This window comes from Ascidiella aspersa, chromosome 5, assembly GCF_963924565.1.
Source record: "Ascidiella aspersa chromosome 5, kaAscAspe10.2, whole genome shotgun sequence".
Classification (NCBI taxonomy): Eukaryota; Metazoa; Chordata; class Ascidiacea; order Phlebobranchia; family Ascidiidae; genus Ascidiella; species Ascidiella aspersa.
The window spans coordinates 5,712,680-5,723,184 of NC_139451.1; the positions used below are offsets into that span (position 1 = coordinate 5,712,680).

General features: G+C 32.7%; 1 protein-coding gene across 1 annotated transcript; it reads right to left on the reverse strand.

Moving 5' to 3' along the window:
* Window positions 1-1,161: 1,161 nt before the first annotated feature.
* LOC146141601 (vesicle transport protein SEC20-like) lies at window positions 1,162-7,985 on the reverse strand. The gene is made up of 6 exons (XM_083389954.1): window positions 7,839-7,985; window positions 7,307-7,451; window positions 6,619-6,803; window positions 5,592-5,677; window positions 4,456-4,611; window positions 1,162-1,543 (listed from the first exon to the last, which is right to left on the reverse strand). Exons 2-6 carry the CDS (start codon window positions 7,415-7,417, stop codon window positions 1,350-1,352), a joined length of 732 nt encoding a protein of 243 aa, XP_083246080.1. The 5' UTR covers window positions 7,418-7,451; window positions 7,839-7,985; the 3' UTR covers window positions 1,162-1,349.
* Between the last annotated feature and the right edge of the window lie 2,520 nt (window positions 7,986-10,505).

The window sequence follows — 10,505 nt, forward strand, 5'->3', positions numbered from 1 at the left end:
GCTATCCTATATTAACAAAATTAAAAACAAGACTAAAATAACTTAGAACAACTGTGATGCAGCTAACATGTTACTAAACCAACTCGACATAAATAATCGCACACATATCTGCCGTATTTCCGCATTAATACACGTGTACAGACATACTTCCGACCCTAGGGTCGTTTGTTATTGTTATACTCTCTGACATTTAGCTGCCTTTCGAAGCAATTTTTCGCTCAAATTTAAAATCGCACATAGCCTGCGTGGTTATCAGCACGAATTCAAGTTTGAACTTGCAAAATTTTCCTCTTTACGTCGACGCAATCACGTCTAAATTCAAACTGCTCGAAAAAGAGTCAGTTCCTCTTTGCAACCTTTTCACTCCCATTGCTTTGCTAAACAAAGAACCTAGTAATGCACACAGGCTCCACCAATCAGAGCGTCGCATTTTTTCTCCCCAAGCCCATGTGTTATTCACATGGCTTCACGCATTGACGCACCGGCGACGCGAAAGGCGTCATTTTTTTAGATAAAGGGGCAAATACTCGGCGACGGGCTCCAGCGATTATGTGGCATTTTGCACACCCAGCGTAAAAAAAGTGGCAAACCGCTTGTCTGGAAGTTCGATCGGAGCGTAGCGCTACAGTTAATTGCTCGGTTAGCTTGGGATTATATGTTTTTTATTTCTAAAATAAATCAACATTTTATATTTTACCACTTTAAACCTGAAATAGTTTTATCCGAATTTCAAATTATTTCCAACATTCGCCTTCTTTTACTTGGTAATTTGTCCATCAATTTTCAAAATTCTTGTAGTTTCTAGAAAACTAACTAATGCATTATTGTATTAAAAAAATAAAAACACAAACAAATGTCCAATATTTTAAATAACCACAAAAATTTCAATAAATATTTATTTTTTGTCCTTTCTGAATTTAGTCAACACCATTGGTCTGCAAGTTTAATAAAAATACTAATTTGTGTGTTTCCTAGGTATTTTTTCCTTACAGGACACTTAATATTCAGGTCACATTATCTAAATTATTAATATTGGGTAAGCTAGAAAATATAGAGTAGTGGTTCTAAATTTTTTTTAGTTCACATCACACTTCTACAAAACTGTAATACACTGCATAGCAATGAGGAATTATTTAATATTATCAGTTTTCTAATGGATGACAAAGTTGTAATACAAATCGCTTACTTTTAAAATTTTGTGGCATACTAAACAATCTCTCTAGACACACTAATTTGCTGCATGACAACACTTGCAAATCACAGATATAGGGTATTCATAAAAGTATCAAATAAATACTTTTAATAGCGATCCTATTGCACAACATCACCCAAATCACAATAGAAATACATCAACTAGGAAATAATCTTCGTTTTAGGATGTAAATCACTGTCGAAAAGAATAGAGCAAGGGCGAAAAATATCAAGATTTTGTCGGTGAATTCTCTTCTGTTGTATTTGGTCAACAAGCGATGACCAGTTTGTATGTGACCGGATTGACTTTTTAGTTCAGTGTTTGTTTCTTTGATGGTGCTTGATGAAGACACTGAAATATGAAAATAAAAATTGCTGAGTGGCAATTTTCAAATTGTAAGTTCAAAACCTCAAAATGTAAGGACTTTTTTTTAACATGAACCCCTATTTGGCAGTTTTTTTTAACATGAAACCCTATTTCAGCATAGGAATTTGTAGAAATGAAGTCATAAAATAAGTAGACTTAAAACTTCTGTTTTCAGTCCAACAAATCAGAAACTGAAATGGAGACTAAATACATTCAGAAAGAAGGTGTTTCGACTATTTTGTCTTAAAATTTAATCCCATTTTCATAATAATACACTAAGATTTTAAGGGCTTTATATGTAGCGCACGGCTATAACTTACCGACTAAAAGATTGTGTTTACAGTAACTTTTGTGATGTATTTGCTTATGCCACAGATTTATCGCCTACTCGCTCCAAAGTGCTAAGTAGTTGTTGGCTTGCATTATCTCTGTGCATCAGCACAGGGATTTGTGTACTTAAGACCGCCTTCCGCTTGTAAAAGAAAAACTTCTTCTCAGTAATCGTCTTACTGTTCGCAACTTTAAATTGCAAGTAGCATCTCCTATATGCTAACTTGTCTGCCTTCTATAGTTTAACTGGTTGTTCGCTTATCATATAATACAATTCTATTAACCTATACGTCTTGTGGTTGGCTAACGAGTTATACGCACGTAACCTTCAAGCAACCTTAAAACGAGAGTCACAAGCTTCAACTATTAAACTTCGTGCCCCACATATGAACCCCTAAAACTAGTCAAGAAACCCCGACTAAAAGTGTACATCACATTTTTTTGTATTTTTTAGAATATATTTTTTCCAGAGATAAGTGCTAAGCCTTTAAAATAAAGATGATAAAAGGTATGAAAGCTTGAAACACATTTTTCTAATTTGCAAAATAAAAATTTACAGGAGTGCATTTCATGAAAAGTCCTAGTTAAAAAAAATCTTCTTTCTTTTTAATTAAAATTTTTTTTTTCTTTTAATTTAAGCCCGGTAATTGAAATGTAGATGGTGACCCCCCCCCCCTCAAAAAAAAAACTTAAGGTGAAACTAAAGAGAAATAAAGATACAAAAAACATTAAAGAGATAAAATAGGGCGGGGTAAGGAATTGGGATATAATTGTGGATACGTGCATTCTGTATTATAAAAAGAGAAGTATTTCGTAAAATGCTATAAAGTTTTAAATGATTTTCTTTAAATTTTATTTTATTTCTGCCATCGACAATTAGGTTTTGGTGATGGAAAATCAAAGCTGTCCGTTAAAATCAAATAGCTAAAACAGTGCATCTGTTTTCAAATACAAAATATTATATTTTCCCACAGCCATTTTTAACATCATATATTTTATGCATTTTAAGGTGAAACGAAAGAAAGAAGGCCAAAATTCTAACTAAGAAAGAATCCAATAGCTAAAACAGTGCATCTATTGGAAGTGTTGTAATGACTTGCAGTGTTGTAATGACTTAAGTCACTGTTTTTAAAAGACTTGACTTGACTTAAGTCATTTGGGCAAAATGACTTGACTTGGCTTAAGTCTTTCGGACAAATGACTTGACTTGACTTAAGTCTTTTGAACAAATGACTTGACTTGACTTAAGTCTTTTGAACAAATGACTTGGGTTGAAATAAAGAATTTCTTCAAGTAGTTTTTTTAAATTGAGCTGTTTGTCCAACAAAAAACAAATTGCTTGCTATATGTTCCGTTTTCCTTATTTTTTAATTCAGTTATTGTTCATAATCATGCGAGTTTAAAATTTCTAATAGTTTAACGTTTTATTTTTATGACAAGGAGATGACTTGAAGTTGACTTGCTCTAATTATGACTTGACTGGGACTTGACTTGGGCAACTCATGACTTGGACTGGGACTTGACTTGTTATTTATTCAAAAAGACTTGACTTGGACTTAAGTTATTTTACAAATAACTTGACTGGGACTTAAGTCATTTTAAAATGACAAACACTGATGACTTGTCAATGACTTGACTTCCTTTGACCAAAATAACTTGACTTGATTTGAGTCATATTGCCAAATAACTTAATTAAGTGTTTTTATAAATTTTTTTTGGTAAAAATGGGTTACTTATTTGTCTCAATTTCATGCTGTATATTGCATTTTGAGTTGATTTATTGCTCATAATCGGATAAGTTTACCTATATTAGTTTTGACATTTTAATTTTATGTCAATGACTTGACTTGAAGTTGACTTATCTAATAAGACTTGATTTGAGCTTGAGTTATTTGTCGAAATACTTGACTGCGATTTTAATCATTTTAAAATGACTTGTTTATAAACACTGGCACACTGCATACCAAGGATAAACCGATAATAGCGGCCGATATTTTTTTTTATCTTATACCAATATGTCGGTATCAGTAAATGATATTTTTGTATGAAAATATGATATAATTTTTCCTGTAGAACAAAAACTTACGTTAATATGCAAAGTAACAGTTTTAAAAAAGGTATATAAACTAAATGGCAAAATAATCTAGCAAAGCTAGCAATTTAGGTCAGACACATTAACCAGATCTTAAAAGATATATATATATTTCGCCAACTAAGGCATCGTCAGTACATCTTAATTCGAATATCAGTATATCTTCAAGCATTCGAATTAAGATGTACTGACGATGCCTTAGTTGGCGAAATATATATATATCTTTTAAGATCTGGTTAATGTGTCTGACCTGAATTGCTAGATTATTTTGCTGTTACTGATCAGGAATTAAGGTCGACATTTATCTTGCAAGGGTCAAGGTGATTTCCAAGTGGATATTATTTTAAATTAATTTAGTTTTGAACATTTCCCAGGTATTTGAAAAAAAATCGGTCTCGGGTAGCGGTTGACAAAATTGTAACAAAAATCGCGTATCGGTTCAAAAAAGTGATATCGGTCGATCTCTACTGCATACCCAGGGATTCCAGCGCGCTGGAGCTCTGTTTTACAGTGTCGTCCATCATTCGACTTATACTGAGCAAGTTTTCAGTAACGTCCTTCGCCGAGTACGTCATCTGTTCCTTTCTACGAGAAGCTTTGCTCCTTTCACGAACCTGCTCTGCCCGCGCCTCTGGAAGTTAAGATTTAATTCTGAGTGCACAGGGTTAAAAGGGAACACACAATAATACCTAAAAGGCAACAATATATAAAGAAAAATAATCTACCATAGTATAACAATTAGACCTAGCTAAATCTGTTGGAATACATCCTAAATTCATCAGAATGAGGCCTAAATAATGTCTGAAAGAGAGGGGGGTATGAGACGATCGGCTGGTAGGAATTGAGAAATTGGGAAAGCGGTAAAATTATTAGAAGAGTTAGTAATGTACTTAGTGGTGGGGTTTGGAGTTATGTGAAAGGTTGTATAGGCATAATTATGGTCATTTATGCCTTATTCTGATGGGTTTAGGACTTATTTTGATTTAGACATCATTAGGTAGTAGTCCTATTTTGGGGGTGTTATTCTGAAACGGATGTTTATTCCAAGGCTGATGTTGCTCTTATTTGGGTCTTATGGTAGGAGTACAACAAAGTATCTGTTACTTATTTCTATAATCGCAAAAGGAACATTGAAAAGAATTCTTTAAAATTAAAACATGCGTATTGCGTAATGCTGGCTTAAAATTCAATAAACTAAGTGGGACTTGCTGAAGCCACAGAAGAATTTTAGTAGGAATCAGGAACTGATACGCTCTTGCTTTATGCAACAATGTAAAAAATATATATTTTTTTAATATAACTTCTCCAACTGGGAGGGGGGAGTGGGATCTATAAACTTTACATCTATCAAATTATTATTTTTTGTGTTTTGATACGAGGACTTGACTTTAACATTGATTTTTTTGAAATCTTGGTAAAAGGGTATTTTTAGTGAAAAACGTTAAACTATGTGCATTTTTAGGGTTGTTTTGGACGCAATATTACAGGTGTTTACATTGATAGACACTAACTTTTAAGGCCTTACCTTTTTATGCATAACATAACTAAACAAATTATTTTAAAATTCAGCTGTAAAGTGTGAAAATAAAACATACCAATTAATAGGCTTACCCCTTGATCCAAGTAACGCATCTTTTTCTCTGTTATCGATCGCCAGCTTACAGGCCAGGTTTGCTTTTCTCAGCGTTGCTTGTGTGCTAAAAGGTGATCAAAATTTTTTTAAATTTGTAAAAAACTTAGCTAAGGTTTAAAATCGTTGAAAAGTAAAGCGTTTTGTGAACAAATGTATCTTAAGATAAAGGCTTAATATTGTATTTTAACATAAATGAATTTTAAAGCCCACACAGAAGAAAGTAGCATTTAGAACAGTTCGAATTAATCTTAAAATAAAGGCTGTAGTTTGTAGTTAGGTATAAAATATATATTAAAGTCTATAAAGAATTGGTCAAAAAGCAAGTTTTTCAAGTTGGAAATTTGTTGTTCACTTTTGACTTCTTGGCGTGTATTAGGTCTTGCAGCACAAAAATATTTAGCGATTACAAATCCACAAATTTCACATGTAAAACAGTAAGCTTGTACTATGCGTTTGGATTTTAGTGTTTAAACGGCATGATGTCACTGTTAAAAACAAATCATTTTGAAATGACTTAAGTCTGAGTCAAGTCCTTTTTTAAAAAAGTCAAAAGTTTTTAATCCAAGTCGGGAGTTTTTAAATAAATAACAAGTCAAGTCCAAGTCAATATTAGACAAAGCCATCTTAGTTTAAATCACTGATATATTAATGAAAAATCAACCAAAAAAACTGGTAAACTGAGTCCAGTTATGGACAATTAAGTCATTACCATTGCAACACTGCATAATGTTGAGTTGAAAGACTTTCCTAAGTGTACATAATGGTTTCACTTTTATTTTACAAGTGACTTAATAATTTTGAGTAGAATGACTTTACTATTTGTATACATTAGTCTTACTTTTATTTTATAAGTGACTTGTTTTGGTAAAAAAACTGTCTTGAACTTCTCCAGTAATTTTCAAAATAAATTAAAAGCACATAATGCTATAGACTGAAGAACAAATTACATAGCAAGAAAAAGTTTTAAAACTTAATATACAAGACCTATTGAATACCAATACTAACTTCTGTAAAAGTTTTAGCTGATTTTCAGCCAATTGCTTTAAATCGAGCCTAACACGTTCATGGTCGGCTTCGTGTGAAAGGTCATCCAAAACAGTGATTTTGAATCGCAGTTCAGACAATTTTTCTTGCGCGTCTGTGTTGAGGCTGTTTAATGCTACAAGCGGTCCTTTACAGTCCCAAATATCCTGTAAAAAGGAAGTGAAAATGTCACAAAAAGTCTGTATTATAAAGGAACTCATATTTTTGACATGGATGGGTCAATTAAAAAAAATCAGTAAATTTAAAAACTTTTTTTTTTGAGTATTACGCTCCATTGTTTAGTTTTACCTTTATAGGTCATGAAAAGTACTAACTGGTCTAAAATAAATGGTAAATTTTCTCTATATTTTTTATTTGATTTAAACCATGCACAAATTAAATTGAAAGACTAACTTAAATTTTTTTTTTACTTTCGACATAAAAAATTTCATCGCTATAGAATAGCCATTATATATAGCATAATAATAAAAACAGAAGATTGATTGAAATTTCATCTCTTAATTACAGGCATTTTAAATTCTCGGTCCAATAATTACACATGTATGGAGAGAAATTAAATAGGAAAAAATTGGGTAAAGAGTCAAGAGCCAAGAAAATAAGTTAGACACAGAATGTTACATACAAAGTTCAAATAGGTAATTTTTCATACTTGGATTATTGCTTTGACTTCACAATTCAGCTTCACGATATCTTCTTTACATTGTTCTGGTGTTGTTTCGATCAAAGTCTTTGGGTTGCTTACTCTTGAAGACCAACTCATTTGGATTTGGTTTGTTGTACTTTGTTATATAAACCTAAAAGCATTTTAATTTAGTGCATATGGTTGAAAAGCAAAGGGACTTGTTATTCTTACTACATTTTAATTTAATTGTACAAAATGCCAACTAACATGGGCGCTCTTTCACTATTGTACGTAAAATTTAATAAAAAAAAAACTTTCTTCAAATGCCGCATACCACAACGCATATTGTTTGGGTTAGGGTGCGGGTTAGCGTTTGGTTGAGGGTGGGTCAAGTTATTATTAAGAATAAACATAATATTACTTGACCCACCCTTACCCAAACGCTAACCCGCACTCTAACCCAAACAATATGCGTTGTGGTATGCGGTATTATTTTGCTTTGTTTTTTGCATAACTTTTCATGTACATAAGTGAAAGAGCGCCCTAACATGTTTATTACCTTGTGGATGTGATTGATTTCCACTTAATTTTATCTTATGCACAAATGACAAAGCCTCTATTAATACTATCAAATAAACCAACTATATTTAACAATTTTTTGGCACCATATAGACACAATATGATTCTATTATGCAGCTAAAAAATACACAACTCTGAATAAATCACATTATTTTAAAGTGAACAGAAGCATTCACAGTTTGGAAATTATCTTGTGAATGTCATTAATTCCTAAATTAGCTTTCAAAATTTTATATTGGTATGCAAAAACATATTATGTAGTAATAGCAATGCCTTTGGCACTGGTCTAGAATCCTGCTACAGCTTTCAAACAATTATTAAATCAACGCACAATTATTTGGGTTAGGGTGAGTCAAGTATTGCTATATATACGTTATTTAATAATAATGCTTGACCTACCCTAAACCAAATAATGTGCGTTAAGGTGCGATTCTAGACCAGCGCAACGCCTTTTAATAACGCAACTAAATTGAGGATTAAAATTTATAAGTCACTGTAAGACAGCTCAAGAGTAAAGCTAACAACGCAGAAAACTTTTTTCCAAGAAAACCACAAGAATTAGGTAAACTCTTGGGTAGAATGTATTTATACTAAACGCAAATAAAAAATACACACCCATGAATTTATCACAATATGGGCATTTTTCGTAAACTGACATAAAGTTTTTGCCACGTTCAGTTTAGTAAAAAAATTAACTTGATAAAAATCCCCGAATTTGCGAATGTGACAAATTTAGTAAAACTTTGTTAATATGCGCAGTACCGACACCTGGTGGTTAATTGTTACTTTTATAATACCCGCTGAGTGCCGCCGTACCACTAAGTTGTATTCTTTTGTTTGTTTTCAATTTGAAATTTCCGGTTCGATCAAAGTTATTCTAAATCCGGTTTATTATAATAAAGTTCCGGTTCGGGTTCAATGTAAATAACTAATAGCCTTAACCGCAGATGACCTTCATAAGGTATTGTAAACTCACGTTTAATCTAGGTGTAGGGTATAAAAAGAATATTAAAATTAAGCCTTGTGTCACGTAATTCAGTAGATTTCGTTATACATTGCTAGACTGGGGGCAAAATTTGTAAAAAAAAACGGAAACGAAAATAGGTAACTACTTAGTTGACAATTACATATTGTGACGCCATGCTGTATTGAACCAATTTTTTTGACGGTTTAGGTCCGAGCAATCACTAAATATTCGATTCAGTTCCGGTTCGTCTCTTTAATTAAAAAAAAGATTCAAGTAGAAGAACTGTAAACCGGTTTATACAACTCTGGTTCGGCTCCCTGCTTTTAAACCCAGAGTGCCATGGTTATTTTTTATCGGTGTCCGACAAAATCGGATCGTAGCCGATACCCTATGCCAAGTAGTGTCGGTACTTGTCCTATACTAGGGTGGTATCGGTGCCGATCCGATACCAAACTGACAGGCTATAGCAGGGGTTCTTAAACTGGGGTCCATAGACCCCTTGAGGGTACGTGAACTTTTTTTAGGGGGTCCATGAACCCGTAATTGAATATTAGTGTATATTTCCAAAGTAATCATTTCTAATTGTTGAATTAAAAAATAAAACTTTTTTGCACTCAATGTACATTTAGACTCCATTGAGCTTACACATTTTTGGACCGTAAACAGCAAATTTTTGAAGTTTATTCGCATTGTGACATCAATTTATGACGTCATCTTTAAAATTCTTTGCTTACCATGGCCACGCGAAGCAAAAAAATGTTTTAGGGGTCCGCGGTGAAAAAAGTTTAAGAACCCCTGGGCAATAGGAATTTTAGACAAGATTCGCGATCTAACTCAGCGATTCAATCTTAAAAGGCAAATCTGGCAAAACATATAGGCTACCAAGTTAAATACCGGTACACGAGATGAGAAAAATTATAACGCTAAACTATACGTGGCCTGATAATCTGAAAAAAAAATCCACGAACCCTTTAATTTGATCTATTTTGCTTGTTTAGGTCTTAGGCATAGCAATGACATCATTTGGCATTCGACCGAATCGCGATACGTCTTGACCAAATATCGGGTATCGGAATTAAATATAGTATCATTCTATCTTAAGACTGTTTATTTATTAAAACAGATAAAACATAAAATCATTTCTTAAAATCTTACAGAAATATATATATTACGCCTATAAGGCATCATCAGTTTCTTATTTAAATAGAATTCTATTGAAAATGATTTTATGTTTTATCTGTTTTAATAAATAAACAGTCTTAAGATCTTTGGATACGAAGACAAGAATCTTTCTTTTACATTTTATTGTCAGCGGAGATCCTTACTTTCGAAAGTGTTTCAGCTTAGTATCATTCTATTCCTTGTTATAGATCAGGGGTTCTTAAACTGGGGTCCATGGACCACTCGGGGGTCCATGAAGGCCTAATTGAAATATTGGTGTATGTTTAAGAAGTTACCATTTTTTCAAAGAAAACAATTTAATTAAAAATAAAACGAATTTGCACTAAATGTATTTAGACTCCATTTCACACTTTCACATTTTTGGACCGAAATCGGCAGATTTATGAAGTTTATTTGTATTGTGACGTCAATTTATGACGTCATTTTTTATTTATTTCCCTACCGTGGTCCAGGCGAGGCCAAAAAAAAATTTTAGGGGTCCGCGGTAAAAAAAGTTTA